Here is a 19,674-nt window from a genome sequence, read left to right as displayed (position 1 = left end):
GGAAAACGACAACTACTAAATTTAAAGTGATTTGTTTAAACTGTGTGTTAATTACAACATTTTTATGTAAACAAAATATAATAAATCAAAGTAGAAATTGTGTTATTAAAAGACAGAAACAGACAGAATGTTTGCTTCTTATTTTACAAGAATATTACTTTGACATTAATTTGCCACTGAGAAACATTGAGTCAAAAAGCACTCAACAACTTCTTAACAAGTTTAGAGACTAACAAGTGTATCCATAGTCATCTAAAGTAAATATTCTTTTCTCTTCTCCTCCATTTTCTACTTCTCATTAAATCTTTGAATACAGATGTTATTTATCTTTCTCTTTATTTACAAACTATTAATGAATGACATCTTTTAAGATTTTTGTTCATATATTTATAACTCATTTAAAAGATTCTCTAGTCATCTTGGTTTATAACTAATGGGTCAGATTACCTTTCTGATTCTATCAGATCTGATAATAAAGTTTGAGTCAGTTAAAAAAAAAAACAATGTATGTTACCCTAATTTTCATTCATGAAATGTAGTTTCATTGCCATCATAGATACAATAAAATGCAAGTTTGATATATCTAGACTGTAAACATTTAGGAGACGACAGTAAATATTGCAATGGTAATAACGTTTGATCAGACCCATTCCCAATGTCCCAATGGCAGACTTGCCTGTCTTTAAAATATGAGAGTATTTACTGTCCTGTAAATGTAGGGCATAGATATATCAAAAGGGTTGAAAGACGTATTCAATTTTGATCGATCATACTCGTAATAAAATACACAAAAGTCGTGTCATCAAACGTGATATAGGTAAGTAAACCATACAAAAATAAAATTTCTAAATCAACTTGACACATTCAACATTTGTGGCTGTCAAAGAACTGAATGCTTCCAAAATTATAACTTTTCCTACAGAATGTATTGAAAGCCAACTGTTCTCGGATCAAACTTGTAATCAAGTTGGGAAGCAATCACGTGTCATGTTAACTCAGGCAAGGAACTTGGTTCTACCTACACCAGCCCTTAGTTAAATGACAATGTGTTTAGACTAGAAATAACTTGTTGGATGTTCACTGATACAGTCAGCTATAAGATTGTACTTGGATATAGATTGTGAGACTTCTTGAAACTGTGTTTACTAGTATTGTGATCATTCAGGAACTTGAGATAAAGATAATACAAAGTGCAAGAGGATGCTCAGCTTACTTGGATGGAGAAGAGTCCAAACAGGCTCAAGAAACACTAAACTTTATTTTTGGATACTAAAGTATACATTCCATCTTAATGGGCACAGCTTTTGATATTTTTTATTTTAAAAACACTTAGTTCGGTGAGCCAGTCAGGGATTGCAACAGTGTCTAAAATTATATTTTAAACCTTATTTTTTGTCACTGAGACAGTTGAAGTGACATAAAATATTATACTGCAGCTTGTTGTCCTATCATGACTTGGTTAAAGATTGTGTTTTTTGTTAAAAAAAAAACCAGTCATGTACATCAGCGCAATCTGTTGGTGACTCACTTCAACTACGCCCATTTTAATAAAAAAACTGGTGACAGCTTGAATATTGCGGATAGAATGTCTAGCTCTATCAATAGTCAAATATGAAACATGAGAATATTGTCATTGACAGAATTTTCAAATAAGAGAGTTTTCTTCTGAGGATAAAAGAATCGGTTTAAAATGCTGTCAGTGACAGTGAAGTGTTCTAATGGTTTTTTTTTATTGAATAAAGTTTTGTGTTTCTACGGCCAGTTTAGATTCTTTTCCATTCAAGTATTTTATTTTGGTAACCAAAAGAGTTTGATTCAGCATATGAGTACCATGGAATCTTGATGTTATTAATTTATTTCAGTATTCGAATTCGACTCACTTATATGTACATTTATTTCCTCAGATTGAACTTAAAAGACTGTGTTGCAATATCAAAATTGTCGTAATAATTGATATCAACCATCTCAAAATTACCAGACAGGTTATGAAAATAAGCCTCGACCAACATAGTTTATCCTTCAGCAAATTAAATATTGTAAAAGTGTAACTTAAGAAATTTGTATATATTTTAAGGCAGAATCACAACCCTTCCAAACTATATAATAGTGGATACCGGGAAATACATATATTTAACAAAAATGATACTTTGTACTTTTATTTGATTGTAAAAACATAAATGCTGTACATCCTAATCTATTATCATTACAAAGATTAACAATAACAACTAAAACAATATATTATATCCCTACTTAAGTAAGCTAACCTACAGCAACGTTTGTTCAAAATATTATTAACTTTACAAAGAATTGTGACAGGGTCAAACAATTATGGTAAAAAAACAATTTCTAATGTCATGATTTTTCGGTGAGGCTCTTTGTGATGCTTAAAACTAAAATTTATTGAGCAAATTAGAAGGAAAGACCAGAAAAGTAAAAATTGTCATAAAATTTTTTACAGCTATGCCATTACATTTGTCAAAATATGTTCATTTGGATTGATGATAGTATTTATACAACAATATAACTTTACAATCAATAATGGAGGAGTATGGTCAAAAATGAAATTGGATACTAAACTAGCAATATGTCAGTATATGCAAATTTTTTACACTTAAAACTTCTACATTGACAATCTAGAATGCTCTTTTTTACCAAACTTCAGATTTGTTTTTGGAACTTATGTATTGAAATGCACTCGGGTTAATGAACTGGTCTAAGTAAATTACTTTAGTAGGTTTACACCTAAAAAAAACAGTATGGTGTCAGTTTTAATATTTCTCCACCGGGAAAGTAAAAGCTACCTTAAGATTTGTGTTAAACGATTGCGATTTTTATCTAATGTTTTTTTAGTTTTTCAAAACACATAAATATTAAAGTTTAACAATAATCAAATGCCATTAAAACCGGTGCATGATAATATTATGCATAATACCATGCATAGTAATATAATGTAAATGCGTATCATTTAATTAATTTGCTTATTATTGTTTTTATGAACACTATAATGAAAGAATTTAAAAAAGTAAGCAAAAGCAAGTTTACATAATATTTTACACATATTTTGCATTTCTAAAATACAACTCTCGTACAACTATATTCTTAAAAGAGAGACTGTTTCAGATCCTAAACTATAAAATCATTATGATTTTTATCAGGTACTAAATAAAACTAAAATAAAATACTATATTGTATTTCCAGATTCCTGTTATTGTTTGTACTTAAAATAATCACCGTTTAATCTTATGAGTAATTATTAATTATAATTTCTTCATTATGAATAATCACTTTAATTATCCATCTAATTCAATACTTTGATTTGAGGTAGATCATTATTTCTAATTATTATGTAATTTTAACTTAATTGCCTACTTGTTGGTCTACTTCCTTTTAAGGTGGCCTATGCTATTTCTTAATTAAATATTATGTAGAAAGTTAAATTATTATGTAGAAAGTTTAAATTTTAACCAAATATTCCCCGTACAATATTAAGTAAAACCGTGTGTTGTGATTTGTAAAGTTTGCATCAGTGAATACTCAAAGGAGTTTTAAAGCAAATATAAAAGTTGCATAACTTATTTGTTAGTATAAAAATATATGTACAGAATAAATTATAATCTATACAAAATTGTAAAGTAACAAAATATTAAATAAAATTAAATAAACAAACAAAAAGTGAAGTGTTACACGTCTAAGTTATAGTGAAGGTGCAATGAGCTTAACCAGGAACAAAAATTATCTAGATTTGATCATTTTGATTCAATGTGATGCCAATCAGTCACAAGACATTTGAGATGATTCTTAACTAATAATTAAATGTGAACAAAATGTACAGTGATGCAGTTGTTACAAAACTAATTTTCTAAGTTTCATCAAGGCTTCTTCAGCATTTCACAGACTTTTTGAACATATGATTTTAAAACTGCTCCTAATCAAATAAATGTGACAGATCTATATTTGTATTACTATAATATATATAGATGTAAATCAACCGGTAAAATATAACGGCCTTCAGAACCAACGAGAGCATGATCTAAAAATTGTAATTATAAATTATGATATTAATTTCAAACAAAATATCATCCTTACGACAATCACGTCTAATTTAGAATATAAATAGATCAACAGCCTAAAATTTATTTTGATGGTCAATTGTTTGAATGATACTGTTTCAAAGACAGATTATGAAAGTCGAAACATTTTTACTTTTCACAAAAGTGATTTGACTTTTCTGCCAGCTTATTACAATAATACCCTGTGATTCCAGTCATTTCTGACTTTTCCCGACAAAAAATAATTAAATATCAACTTTATATCAGTCGACTTGCTACTTTTTTATGACATTTAACGATTTAGTTCAATGACATTTTAGCCATTCACACTTTTATGTTTCTGAAGGCCGCACAAAGCAAGGACAACAGACTTAGTCTAATATTGTCACCGGTACAGTTGTACTGTTACTGTTGTTGTTTGTTGTGTTGTGGCGGAAACTATAGACTGAGCGATCGAGGTTTGAATCTAGTCTGGGCCAAGATCTGGTGCGCTTGCTCCGTCAAATCCAACTGATCTCGAGTCTTCCCGTAAGCAACCATCTCCCACTTCACAGCCAACTGTGAATGAAAATGTTGTTAATCATTAAACAATGGAAAACACAAGGAAACAGCAATATCCAAAATAGAAGATGTCACAGAACTAAACCTACACTAGTAAATAGTTAATGCTGAGCTTCCGTGGAAAGTTATAGTAAAATGGTTTACTTGCAAATCATAACTCTAGCAAACAAAAGATGTTTTACAAATTAAACCGGTTTGCAACAAAACAATTTATATCTTATTCAGGAATTTTTTTTTTTAAGGTTTTCATAAACGTGATTACAAAAAGTATGGTGAAACAGATTAAATAATATCACAGATTAAGGATGGATAGTTTTTTGACTGTTGGCGAATTTAAATGCTAGTAATCCAAAACATCTTATCTAGGCAAGTTATCAGTCAACCTCCTAGATTAAAGTAGGAAAATAATTCCAATAACTTGAAAGCAAATAATTTTCTAGTTTTTTTTCAGTTTTTTGTATAATAATGAAAATGTTAACCAATTAAACAACAGCTAAATTACAACCTAAAAATGATGGAATGCTTTCAAATACTGAATGTGTTCTCCTCAATCTCCTAACTATATAAACTTAGCTCTCCTTAATAAAAGAGTTTTCCCATGGTTTTACACTCTTGGGAATGTTTTTAAATTAATCCCAATTATACAAAAATTTACACATATCCACTAATAATTCCAAATTTTCACACTATAATTTCACACCCTTCAGCAAAGTTTATGTTGATCCATTATTAATCAATTCCACACTTTCATTTTATTCTTTTACATTATAACCTAATAATTTTATATTTCAACACATAACTTCCCACTCTTCAGCATAAAAATGCCATGGAGGGAAAGTAATTTTATCGTTTCACTATTCAATTTCACACTTTCATCTCAAACTTTTTATATTTTTTAACCCAATAATGTTACATTTTACACACAAATTCACTTTCGCCCTCTTATTTCCCACATTCACCAGACAACTTTCCCAATGATCCCAAAATTTCACCTCACAATTTTACCACATAACTTCACAATATCCCAAACGTTTCCCCCTTTCACCCCATAATTTGGCACTTTCACCACACAATTTCCCACATACACCACATTATTTCCAACATTCACCCCATAATTTCCTACTGCTACCCCATAATTTCTGGCATACCTTGGAGATGCGGCGTGGGGGTGCGGGTGGGACGTCCGCCAGTAGTCGTTTGCAGACCGGGTGTTTGACAGCGACGGTGCGTTCAGGAGTCGAACTCTGGATAAACACAAGGGCTACAGTCCCTTACTACCACCTAGCTACGTCAGTCAGACTGTGTTGGGAGGTAGAAGGTTGGGCGGAGTAAGAAGTAGAAAGTAGAAGTAGACATAAGCTTACAGGTAAACACTAAGTTTCTACTCAAACATGAATTACTTTGAGCAGTTCAACTCATGTGTGAGGATTGTTATTTATTTAAGAGGTTGGAGTTCTGTTTTAACCTTGTATTTCTGCCTAAACGACCTGTTGGTGGAAAATATCACGTAAGGGGTGGACGGGTAGAGTAAAAGAATGATCTACTGATAAAGTTTGTAACTGCCTCAGGTTATGAACCCACGACATTGCTGAAATATATTTGTAGTCTAACAGCTACCAACTGAGCCACGGACACATTCATTGTAGGCCTACTTGGTTCAAATATGAATTTATGGAACTAGGTCCTAAATCACAAGAACGACCTGTACTGAAAAAGTTTCAATTGCACCGGGATACAGACCTAAGACGACTACTTCGATTTTACAGTCCTAGGTCTTCAGCTGAGCCGCAAACTATACTTACTTTTCGTAAACTTTTTATGTTTTAAAGTGTAGGTAAACAAAATGTAGGTAAAATATAAAACAATAATATTTTTTAATCAGTTAAGTGATTGAGTACAAGTCTAAAACATAAGCAACCTACTCAATTTGTTCCTTAACACACGTTTGAATGTGGTTTAGCATAGTGTACCATTATCAAAAAAATTTTGCTACCCGTGATATACCAACATCTTTAATATCTGAGTACACCTACCAGATTACCTAAACCACAGGTTCAGGGATCAAAATGTAATTACTTCATAAAATAATATCCTCTCTAAGATATGGGGACAGTAGGCCTAACAGTTTTACCACCCAACCTTTTACAAACTTAACCACAATCTGACTGAACTTGCTACCAAAACTACACTAGCAAGCTACCGAGTGTGAAAACTTCACAAAATTATTCACTAGCAGCACTTACAACAAAAACTAGCCTATTTAAATTTTTTATGAAGATTGTCACACTCTTAATGACAGAAATCCACTGAACATGTCACACAAGTGTGATAAAACAGAGGATTTCTTCCACACTGTTGTTTTCATGTTATCTACAGCACACACATACTTACCAAATCTACTTCCTGTCTATAAAAAATCTAAACAGATTTTCTACAGATAATTAAGCTGCACAAAACTAGCAAAAGCATAGACAATCACATTGCTTAGGTTTTGCTCAAAGTCTAATTAAAATTTCATGTTTCAAGAGGCACTGTCTTTGTTGATTATATTTCATTGGTAGAGTATGATTTGGCTTGTAAAGCAATCTTTTCAACTCTTTGCAATAATTTAATTTTAAAATTATTTGTACGGCAGTGTTCTATGGGAAATGAAGTTTTTTAAGGTTTTAAAAATACTTAGAAAACTTACACGCAAAAAAGTTCAAATCTGCAAAAGATTACTGCTTACTTTTAACGATAAAAATGTAAAGGATTTTTTTTATATGTATTAAAGACAATAAATAAAATACACTACGTGAAAACTAAGTACAATAACTAAATTCAACTAAAGACTCAAAATTACAATAAAACTAAAAGTGGCAGAGAGCAAATATTTACTGATTCCTATTTCAATTGTAAAGATTACATTATTTTATGTGTTTATTATCAACCTCAAAGATTGGAGATTTGGAGGACAATATAACCAGTACTGTAAATAAGAGTTTGTATTATTATTAGATTATAAAGGCTACGTCAAAACTTTTATGATTGTAAATTATTTATAAACAAAAATATTTATTCACAAAAAATTAAAACTTAAAAACTACAAACCATAGAAACAGTAGGTGCAATTGTGCATAAAGGTGCATTGAGTACATTATGTGTTCAAAGCTAGAAACGTTTAACACAGTATTCACTTTTGGTGTCATATGTATAAATTATATCTTTCACAATGGAAAATATATAACCCTGAAAATGTTAAAATTATTAGTGGTTAGTAAGTCGAACATGATGAATAAATTATTCCTATCCTTGGTCTAAATGTAACAGTTCATCAAAATCAAGGTTACTCATTAGGACTTCTATTTTCTTGGATGATAAAAAATTTTTTTAAAAACTTTCAAATAAAGTTTACAAAAACTAAATATTAATAATTGCCAAATTTGAAGTAAATCTTTAGGTATGTAATTTTTTTTAACTGTATTATTTCGTCCAAAGAATCTGTGTATGAAAAGTGTTTCGTAAGTGCTTTCACCACTACAAACTAAAACACACGCAAAACATAAGTGCCACTATGGCTAAAGGTGCAAATCAAGTCTAAGCAGTAAAAGCTACTTTGCTAGGCAAACAATCGGCTTCGGACTCCATCTCTGACTATGAACTTACCCATTATATATCTGAAATTGATAAAATCAACTATCAAACCAATGTCCTAAACGTACATACAAGAAAACAAAAGCACACAACACTCTTAACAAGGCAAGTGCCAGTAAAGACTAAATCTTCTAACTTCCAGTACAGAATGGCAATGATGGAATTGGTTTATTTGACGATGAATTAGTTTTGACATAGGATTATAACAATACTAAAGAGAGCAAGCCGGTTTAAACAAGTTGTTTTGGGAGGGGGGTTTAGAGTATTCATTTACCCCTTGCTACTTTGGCCTATCGACCTATTGTAGCAAACAAAATTACTCAAATATTATACGATTTTAAATTAAGTTTCATGCACAGCTTTCTTAAAAAAACCCGTGGATTGCGTACTAAGAAATGTTATTGAAAGAATCAGTTAAGGGGTAGAAGGTAAAAGGAGAGTAACAAAATGATAAATGTAAAATTATAAGTGTATTTTTTTTTTTTTTTATATATAAACACGGCTTAGTTAGTCAGCGCACAACCAAAACAATAATTTAGCAGGACAAACCATTTCTAGATGTTTAACAGATACACAAATTTGTATAAACAATATTGTGGTAATTAATCAACAATTCCATCATGTCACAGTCTGTAAATTTAATCAACACAGGAGGAAATATTTTTAATAAGGTAGCCTACAGTAAATTAAAGAACTAAAAACTCATAAAAAATTAAATAAAAGAAAAAGTTAACACTTGGGTAGAATCATTATTTTAGCAAAATTAGTCAACGAAAAGAAATGATTCCTACAGTTGGTTGAGAACTTATTTTATACTGACAGTGATCGTTTAACTTCCAAATATCTAAATACCATACATATTTAATATTTTGACAATTCAAGACACATAAATTTCTATGTTCAGTCTTAATAAGTTATATTTTCAATAAATAAACATTAATCTAAATGACTGTTGGTATATCCAGTAATAATTGAGTCTTTTAAAATTCTAAGTTGACCAAATTCATTCTTTGCTTCTATGAATTAATGTCAGTCTCGAGAGTTATTTACCTTTGGTGGCGAGTTGAGCCTTAACTGATGAGTCGATTGAGTGAACGAATCATCTGTGTCGCACAAAACATCTCGGACTATAGAAGGCGGTGAAAACAAAACTGACGATTCACTTCCGGACAGGCACTTGCTCTGCAAAACAGCCAATAAAATGTTACTAAACCTATTTTGAACTAAAAGATATAGAAGGCTATCAATAATCCGGCACTTAGTCTGTCTCAAACTGTAACTAGTTACTTTGGCGGTTAACAGGTAAAAACTAGAATTTGATCTTTGTTACTACAGGAGTCTTAAGTCTCTCCAATTACATTTCTGCTCTGATTTTTCAGTCCATACAGTAAATATGGAAAACTTATCAATTAGTATAATACTATATAGTTTCAGACTATGAAATAAATAAATAAATAAAGGCCTTGTTAAATTTAAAAATATAGGTTTTATACAACAATAAACTGTTAGTAAACATCTACTAAATTAATTTACCACTAATGTTTGTCCTTTAATTAACTTTGAACTGTAAAAAATCCAGTCTTAACTGATTGATTAGTAGCCTAATGATCAAACAGGTTTTGTCGATTTACTTTTCTTAGATAATAGATTAAATTTGTGACGGCCTGGCATATTTGCCTCATTTTGTTGTAATTTGTTAACTTTGAGCTTAAGCTGATTGGCCTTACTCCCTAAACCTGGCCCGTTGGCTATCACCGAATATTTGCTAGGTTGATGTGTCAACCGTATTTAGCAATATTGAATTTTATTTAACTTCACATAAGTCTCCAAGTGAACCTTGCAACTCATACTCCAATTCATTTCATTACTTTGTAACCCTACAATGATCCTAACCAGACGTCGTGGCTTGGCCGGATATGGCTTGGAATGTGCTGATTCTGCATGCACGTGTGCCGCGATAAACAATGTTACACTTCTAGACTCGGTTCCTCGCTTCAGTTAGTTTTATTAATGACCATTGTAATCGTTTGGCTGCAGCACCTGTCAAGCAACTGTCCACGCGTTGAATTATGGGCTGAGCGCTCAGCATGCGCTGATTGGCTGACGATGGTCATGTGACCCCGCTGAGGCTCTCGCTTGGACGATGCTGAAGCCGGTAGATCGCGCCGAGATGTAACGGACGACGGTAATAGTCCGCCGCGCGCGGTCTCGCGCCCCTTTCTTTTAGGTACTCTTACTCTTTACTTCCAAGTCCGTGTACGTTCTAAATCCGGTATTGAAATCATTTAATATTTTGTTAGTCGCGCTTACATAGTGTTAGTTGTCTTTTCTTGTATCATCGTGTTTGTAGTTATGTAAAGTCATTATTCATTATTCGATAATTAATAAATTTAGTTGATCCCTATTCGCTTGTTTTAATATTCGTTCTTCCTGCTCCCAACCGCTACGAAGACTAGAAGAGAGGCTGCTGTGACAAATTTACTATTTTTTCCATTAGGGCAACTGTTCTTTGCACAACAAGTGTCGGATTATCTAGAATCAATTTAATTTGGAGTTCAATAGTGGATTTACATAATAACACAGTGTAAAGAAGATTGTAAAGAAGCCAACTAAAAGTGTACATGATCAACTGAGCAGCTGCAAGAACATCATGGCACAGACCGAAATTGAAATTTTGTAGCTCGAAAAGAAACGGGAGAGGATTCTTTTTCTAGATAAAAAAGATTTTTTCACAAATTTTCAGTAAATATTTTTGCACGTTGCACTGTTAACAGTGGGTCAAATTTAGGAGAATCACATCCAATATATTCATTACAAAGCCGTAATTGCGGTGCCATCATTATTACCTGATAAAATCCGCAATATCAGTAAAATCAGGAACATCTCTTGTGATTGCAGTGAATTCATGAATATCTCCCGCTATTGCAAAAACAGCATCGTTGCAAAAAATCACATTGAAATTGCTGGCAGTTGAACAAAGCCTGTCCCAATAAAGTCCTAAATTAAATGTAACCCAATTCAATTGTTTCCCAAAGATTTCCTGAAAATTTGGAACTTGTGCATAACATACATCAACTGTAAACTTAAAAATTTGGTTGATATCACTTAAAAAATTTTGTTGTTTACTATAGTAATTAAGAGCTAGACTTTCTAGTAATTTTGGCTTATCACTCACCGGTGTCTCGCTGAAGGAAAGGTCAGTGACACTCATCAGCCCAGGGGTTGACCAAGACGGCGCAAGAGCTTTTCTCACCCTCTTGTGAGGGAAGGTGTTCTCCTTGCCGTACAGACCATTGTTCACAGGCTTCCTTTTCACCGTCATGTAGCCACTGTCATGCATCTCGCTCTAAAACACAACTCTGTGTAAATACCAGCAAAGACTTTTGATACAGAAGTTGACAACTCCAAACACAAAAAAATATTACCCCATATATTGGCTGCATATTTTAATCTCTCTGAACCACCTATAAAGAAACTAGCCTAATCTGCTTCAAGAACAAACTGGCAGACTAGCTGCTAGAGATAAATATAAATGATAAAACTACGTTCATCTATGATAAATAGGAGTGTACATTCAAGAACCACCAACATTGTTCAAATAGTAAAAGCTTAGCTCACCATGGCTTCTGACGTATCCATGTCGTATTGAGAATCAGACATGTCTTGTTCCTTCTTAATAATCTCCTGCAGGTCTTCTGCCAGCCTTGTTGGTGTTTGAGGCTGAAATGTAAGTATAAAAAGTGAGAATTGTTGTACATTGTGATTTAAATCTACAAGCCAAACCCTAGAAAACACATTAAAACTCATAGAAGGGATAAAATTAAGACACAAGGTTTTCAGGAACCAATTTTGGTTTCAAAAAAATGTCATGAAAGATTTAACCATTTAGCCTATTAATTCTTATTCATTGCCATTTTTTATTGCAACGAGTATAATACAGTGTTAAACGAACAGTGAAAGACTCATAAAACTTCATGCTACTGATTCATATTGTCATAAGCAATATGTCCAATTTACTCTGGATACTGCAAGTAGATATTCCACATATACGAGCCCCACCCAATTGGGAACTTAGAATTCTGATCTTAATCTGTTCCCGATCATATAATCTTTTTAAAAGTATTAATTAACGCAAAAAGAGTTATGCCATACTAAAGCTTTTTGATTACAGAACAGCCCCGCTGTCACCTAGAGGACCAAAACCTTGGCCTGAACAGTGAAAGGGTTAAATTATCCGAGAATCAGGATTTTGCACGATAGTGAGGGATTATTATATGTTTCTGTAACTACAGGAGATAATTATGGATTTGGTCGTCATCGCCGATAAAAACGTTAACATTTCTGTGATCGCAGAAGACAATGATTTTTTCCCATGACCTTGTGATTTGTCCACAGTTTATTGTGATCGCGGAAGACGATTCCAGTGATCCATTCTCATAGGAGGTGTTTAATATTTTGCCACAATCGCAGTAGGCGATGATAATGTTTCCTCTATCGCAGGATATGTCCTAGATTTGGCTGCGATCGCGGGGGATCACGATAACAATTTTGTGTTCTCCGAAGACGCTGATGATGTTTCCGTTACTGCTGAACGTACTGAGGGTGTTGCCACAATTGTGTGTAACAAATTGTGTCCGTGACCGCAGGGGATAAACAAGATTTTAGCCACGATTGCGATAGACAGTGATGATGTCCAGACTACCAAGGGAACTGATCACAAAATTACTGTGATAATATTATCATCGATAGGCGATGGTACGGTCAGACCGCGAGGAATCAGACTATCTGAAGTCAGATTAGCGGTGTTCTATTCTACTATTTGTTAGTTTAGACTGTCAATTACCGTGTAAGAGTGTCGTCTACTCATCTCCACCCCAATTTTGGCCAAGGCATTCTTGAAGGGTGTCGGAGTCCGAGGGGTGTCGGAGAGAGGCTTGCGTGACCTGGGAGGCGTCTGTGGTTCACTTGAGTCTTCTGACTATACAAACAAACAATCTTAGAAAAAGACAAGAGACATTAGTCAATGATAAATGGTGAATTGACTGGACATTTTTTCACTATTCGTTAAGACAATGATAACCAAGATTTTGGTACATGTTTTTTTTTATTACAAAATACTTAAATTTGTACTTTATCCATTACATTTGCACTTTTAAGTAGAAGTGGTGTATTATTAGTGAGGCTAAAGAATTTAGGATTGGCGCAGCCATTGTCCTGTTCTACCCCTCAGCAATCAGGTAGCCATCCTTGTCTTATTATCTGACAGGTTAATAGATCTAACAGTTTTTTTTATACCACAACTTTAGGCTGCCTTTATTGTGTATTTGTAGGAAATTGTATTCTCTTTAAAAAAAAATACCTCATCCACTTTGGTCTACTCACCATTTAAAAGTTATTTGCATTTGGAAAGCTAAGCAACCTCCAAATTTATAGGTGTTGGATAATTCTGAATTAGATACATTTTTGTTTAACTTTGTACAACGAAATTGCAGTTATACTGGACCAATTTTATGGAAATTTTTATCCATTTAGATTTTAAAATAATTATGAAAGATTTGATTTTTTAGGATTTATGGCAGTAATGGGTTTGCCGGTATGCATCATTTGATCATATAAAACAATGATCGCATATACTATACAGTATATAATGACATAATAGTTACGTAATATGACTCATCAAATAGAGAAAATGGACAAATATTTAAAAATAGAAATGGAAAATGGAGACAAAAATTTGGTCTACTTCATTACCAAATCAGGTCTGGTGATTTCACATAGAAGTAAGGTACACAGGAAACATACTTATGGGACGATTGTGTGTTTTCAGCTTTAGTATGTTGTGCCGAAAATATACTCCTGAGCAGCAAGTACTGTGCGAAAATTCATATCGCACAATGCATGTTCTTCCACCCTGAGGGTTGTAGTACATGATGGTGAAGGGGGATGGTGTTGGACTTTGCCCTAGACACCAGCGACCAGTGCTAGACACCACAAGTGTACCATTGAATGTTTCCTCTGAACGTTACTTCTCTTTGGTGGTTATACATAAGTGTTGCTGTGAGCAAAGGGTTCAAACCTGATATTTGTTGTGTAACGGCTGCGGGTTGGGGGTAACTAAGAGTCCAGGACTGCTAACTTTTATATTGTGTTGAGATTTCAGTGGAGTGGAGGCAAGCGTGGCGTCAAATGACATGTTAGGACTATTTAGAAACTGTAACAGAAGAATGAAAACAGTTAGCTTAAAGTTTTCTGCTTAAGCATAAAACATAACAAGAACCTAGGTTTTGGTTGGATAGCAGGTTTGCCTGAATGGAAAGGAGTTCACTTTGCCACAAAAAATACAAAAACTTTGCACAATAATGAGAATATCTTAATGTCACTGAGCTGTATTTTCAACCAAAGAAGATATAAATTAATTGGGAAGAGGGATTTTAACTCTTAATCTTCCTGCAATAATTAAGATTCTCAGTACTAAAATCCAGTATGTGATCATAAAACGAATGAAAATACTTTAGTTAAGATTAATCAAGAGGATGATATGAATAAGTGAACCAGTTTCATGCATACAACAAGTAATATAATTACCTGTGAGGGACTAAACGGAAGTTGTTTGATCGGCGTACTCTTCTCAGGCGTCTTTTGTCCAGCGAGCAAGAATGAGTTGTCTTCCCCACTCTGAAATTAAACATTAAATTTCAAATTTAGATCTTTATTTCAAAATTGTGGGCCAAAGTTTTGGTGATTCAATTGCACAACTGACCTCTCGGAGGTTTACGTTTGAACTCCATCTAACAAAGGTGATAGCATATGATATGTCATCTTGTCGTGTTTAAAAGGTGGCTTAAAAACTGTCCAGACTTGAAGACCTCCTTGGAGTATAATCCATTCCACAATATTCATTTAATGTTTTTCAACAGGTTAACTACCTCTTTTTAACTTGCATTTGGGCGTTCACATGGACTTCAAGCATGTGCATATAAAGTATCCTCTTTGAAAATTTAGTGGTGGGCATCAGGACACAAACCCACAACATCGCTGCCTCGGATTAGTGGTCTACAACCACTGAAAATAATTTAAAAATTAAATTTGATAACAAAAAAAGCAACCACAATGTTTAAATTTGTTTAAAAGATTAATTGAATGACTAAACGATGGCTCGAAACTTACCGAGTACAAGTCAGGTAAAATGTAATCAGGAGAGAGATCGGTACACTCGGATATGCTACGCCGTCTAGTCCGGTGGCGTCTCAAAATAGGTGGGGGAGAGAGGTTCTTGGTCCCCGTCAACGGTACAATCCCTACCTCTATAGAGGTCATGGGGTAATCACCAGCGTAGCCTGTAACAATCATGGTTTTATTCAATACCGTATAATTACTTCCACAACTGATATCAGTTGGATGTACAGTAGACACTCATAACTCGTCTTGGTTAACTTGGCCACTTCTTGGGAGACAGTATTGAAGCATATTTCCCACAACTTACAGCACTAGTCTCAGAGACTCTACATTCACCAGTTTGCTTACATTTTAACTACTCATAGCTAGTAAAACCTAACCTAAATGTTATGGATATGAATGTTACAGAGATGATTATGAACGAAAACGAGTAAGTGAAGAACCGTGCAGAATGTTGTAGATGAGTATGAAAATGAAGCAGAAAAATCAGATGAGATTTTAAAGAAGATAAAAAGAGCTAAGAGGAGGGGAGGCATAGAACTTCAGACAGCAATAGCCTAGATAGAGGAAAACAGGACCACTCCACAACTGTTGACGTTTTGTTATTTAACAAATTTAGAGACTATGCCTTCAAAAAAACAATGGAGAAGAAAGTTCAGCCACAATTGACTACATTTATCAATTATATGATGTTTATATAATGTTATCAGGGATAAATGATCTTTCTTATGACGGGTTAATTTAGCCAAGAGCTTGGTTTCGAGGCGGCCGGATATGAGAAACTTTACTGTGCATTCATCTTCCATAGTAGTAAAAACTATTGTTAATGAATAGTATGACATAGGGCAAAAGATACTAGTAAGAAGCGTGCCAGCTTTTCTTTAACCTAGTTTTATGACAGTACACACAAATAAATTTTGTTTCAAAATTAAAGCATAAAACTTGTACAAGCTATAAGTTTGATTACAAGTTTTACATAACTTTACATCATCTTTTTTATCTAATAACGAGTGTTTTTAGAAACTATTTTATATAGCTCAGTGTTAGATAAGAAAGGCTGAAAGACAAGGGTGGTTCTAGAATGGTTATCACAGTTACATCTTTTTACTGCAGACCTGGCTTTCCATGCAACTTCAACTTTAATGATATTTCTCTGTCTTTATATAACGGCACAGACCAGCCTGTCCATGGTGATAGGCATTTGAGTTTTATTTTTATTCAAATCTCTTCTTGTTTAGATAATGTTTTAATTTCATTTAGGAGGTAACTGAACTATAGTAGTGATGCCGCTGGATGTAATTTGACAAATAACGTCTTCTAGTTTACACTAGTTACTCAAGTTTAAATTCTAATGAACGTTTTTCACAAGTTTTTACTTACCAGCAAACGGGGAGGTATGCCTCAAAGGCGAGGTAAAGCTAGAATGTTCATTCAGATTCGTCACGTAGTCTGCGACATTTATATCTCCGAAACCTTCATCGGCCGAAGACAGCTTCATTGGACTAGTATTGTTGGATAAACCGGGAAACCTGAAAAACCAATTATATTAAATCAGTTATATATACATAAAATAGCTGTATTATTAACTCCTTGTGTATTTCTACAAGAATCTTAGAGTAACTTGGCGTCGTATCTTCATTGCTTGATGGTGTTGAAAATATACAAAATATTTTGTTAAAATTACACTAGGGCCCCCTTGACATAATGTGCATCAGTAGCAAAGATTGAGAAATGCAGGCTTATTGAGAAAAAATATCATTTCTAAAGACAGAAACATAATATTGTTCATTTTTCTATTATTACTGATATGCTTGATTTAGATACTTAATTTAGATCATTATAACATTAAAATATATAAATTTAACTTGTTGAAGAAAATAGATTATTTTATTTTTAAATATGTATGGTGCTTTTGACGGACAAACTGAAAACAACTACCTACCGCGTCACACCAGATGTGATTTGTGATTAGACTACTAATGATGCCATCTAACAACAGATCGAAGGATACTAACAATCAACACCAGCAGTTAAAACCATTCCCTCACTAAATTTAAAAAGAGATATATAAGTAATTGAAACACAAAATATAAATACTGTACAGAGTGGAAATAAAGTCCTTGGACGGTTAAATATTTATAAAATTAAAAAAGATCGCTGGACAAAAAAACCATTTCAAAACATTATTCAGTGATACGCTACCTCCTCAGCCCGCTAGGAGTAAAAAAAATCTTAAATGTAAGCATACGGTAAGTTGATATGCATATGCATATAAAATAAAAGGTCTTTGTTAGTAAAACACAGTTCCTCAAACCCAAACTCAAATGAACAAACAAGTCAAAAATGGTAGTGGATTCAAAATTTCATGAAATTTGTGATTTTGAATCTTTGAGCGGCTGCTATTTTTGACTCAGTTGTTCATTGTAGCTCAAATTGTCACCATTTAGACTCCAAGCAGGCCATCTCCCTGATGAAGTAGCATATCACTAAATAAGTGTAAAAATTATTTTAATGCCCAGTAACTTTGTGTCAAATTTTATAGCTCTATCTGTATTATTTGTATTTTTTAATGGCCCTCGGACCTTTTTCAGGAACTGTAGGCCTACAGTTATACAGGTTGGTAATAAAGTCCAAAGACAGTTAAATATTTTAAAAATTATGTAGATAGAGCTTCAATACTTGGTACTGTAAAAAAACTTTATTTTAACACATATTCAGTGATCCAATAACTCTTCAGGGGGACGGCCCACAAGGAGTCAGGAGGAAATCTTAAATAGAAGCAGAGGTTGACACTTGACATGTACATCAAATTAAAGGTATTTACTAGCAGAATATACTGCCGCAAATTTGAACTCAAACGGACAACCGAGCCAAGAATGACAGTTGTTCAAAGATTAATTTAATTTGCATTGCTATTATACGCTTACTCCTAGGAATCGGAAGAAAATTCATAACGTAAGCATAGGTCGATATGCACATCAAATTAAAGGTCTTCACTAGTAGATTAAATGCCGTAAATTCAAGCTCAAAAGAACACATGAGTAAAAAATGGCAGCCGTTCAAAGCTACAAAATGGCAGATTCAAAAATTTTTGAACGGCTGACATTTTGCGCTGGATCAACCTTTTGAAGTGCGGTTTGCGGCATTGTATTCTACTAAAAAAATACCTTTCATTTGATGTGCATATTGACCTACTGAAACTCCTAACCAACAGTAAATTTCAACAACAAATTTCCATTTCAGATTTTTGACCGACTTCTTGTGGGCCGTCCCCCTGAAGAGTTATTGGATCACTAAATATGTGTTAAAATAAATTTTTATGCTCTGTAACTTTGTACCAAGTATTGTAGTTCTATCTACATTATTTTTTTAAATATTTAACTGTCTTCGGACTTTATTACCACCCTGTATATTATCTCTCCTAAAACTATGGCAACTTGCTAGATCCAGTACCTAGGTAGATTGTGTACCTACCTAAAACTATTGTAGTTCCTCTGACTAGGGGAGTCTAAAGGCACGGTGGCAGGTCTGGGAGGGGTGTCAAGAGAGAGCTCAAAGTCAGACACTCGGTGATGTAGACCAACTTCCATCTTGGGTGGAGACAGTTCACTCATCGTCTGAAATATGAATTACTTTATAGTTCACAAAACTACAACAAATATTGCTACGGTACTGTACAACTTCCATTGAATCTACACTGGACTACTTAAAATATTTCAAAATTAGTATAGTTGATTATAGAAGAAATGTCTGCTACAATAGACAAATTCTATTCCAACACATTTGGGCCTTCAGTTGTATAAAATTATCAAAAGTGGCTATTACTATTACTGAATACCATCGAAAAAGAACCTTGTCTAAAACAAAAATCTAAAAAGGGCTTTAAAGTACTGTAGAAGTATTGAAACTGTTCTATTGTGATTTATCTAATTTTAGTATTGATGAGAAAGTATGGTGGTACACAAACTTAGCTAAAGATGGAAAAACACAAATGAAACAAAAACGCTGAGGACACTAAGTGGTCCAAATAAGATACAAGAAAATGAAATAAAACGACAACTAGTACAAATAGTAGACAACCACAATAGATGTGTTTGTACAAGATGTTTGCAAATGTTGGGAACAATAATGTGGATGACAAAACAGAAATGCATTCACTTCTATATATTTTTTTTCCATATGTAGTTTCTTGTTTTGACTACATTCTATGTGGTTTCTTTTGTAATTTCAGCTTTGGCTTGGTTTGTGTAATAAT

General features: G+C 33.3%; 1 protein-coding gene across 1 annotated transcript in view; it reads right to left on the bottom strand.

The window, feature by feature from the left end:
- Window positions 1-2,005: 2,005 nt before the first annotated feature.
- LOC128997132 (myb-related protein B-like) overlaps window positions 2,006-19,674 on the bottom strand; it is a 54,483-nt gene continuing 36,814 nt past the window's right edge. Inside the window, exons 6-16 of the mRNA XM_054422714.1 lie at window positions 18,894-19,036; window positions 16,800-16,948; window positions 15,411-15,580; window positions 14,829-14,918; window positions 14,320-14,454; window positions 13,087-13,221; window positions 11,862-11,963; window positions 11,419-11,589; window positions 9,294-9,425; window positions 5,759-5,854; window positions 2,006-4,607 (exon numbers count right to left, since the gene is read on the bottom strand). Coding sequence (XP_054278689.1) covers window positions 4,488-4,607; window positions 5,759-5,854; window positions 9,294-9,425; window positions 11,419-11,589; window positions 11,862-11,963; window positions 13,087-13,221; window positions 14,320-14,454; window positions 14,829-14,918; window positions 15,411-15,580; window positions 16,800-16,948; window positions 18,894-19,036 — 1,443 coding nt within the window. The 3' untranslated portion in view covers window positions 2,006-4,487. The remainder of the gene's footprint in view (window positions 4,608-5,758; window positions 5,855-9,293; window positions 9,426-11,418; window positions 11,590-11,861; window positions 11,964-13,086; window positions 13,222-14,319; window positions 14,455-14,828; window positions 14,919-15,410; window positions 15,581-16,799; window positions 16,949-18,893; window positions 19,037-19,674) is intronic.

This window comes from Macrosteles quadrilineatus, unplaced genomic scaffold, assembly GCF_028750875.1.
Source record: "Macrosteles quadrilineatus isolate MER2022 unplaced genomic scaffold, UCM_ALF_1.0 Scaffold_6__1_contigs__length_79288215, whole genome shotgun sequence".
Lineage (NCBI taxonomy): Eukaryota > Metazoa > Arthropoda > Insecta > Hemiptera > Cicadellidae > Macrosteles > Macrosteles quadrilineatus.
The sequence above is the reverse complement of the archived record's forward strand: the minus strand, read 5'-3'. Positions and strand labels throughout refer to the sequence as shown.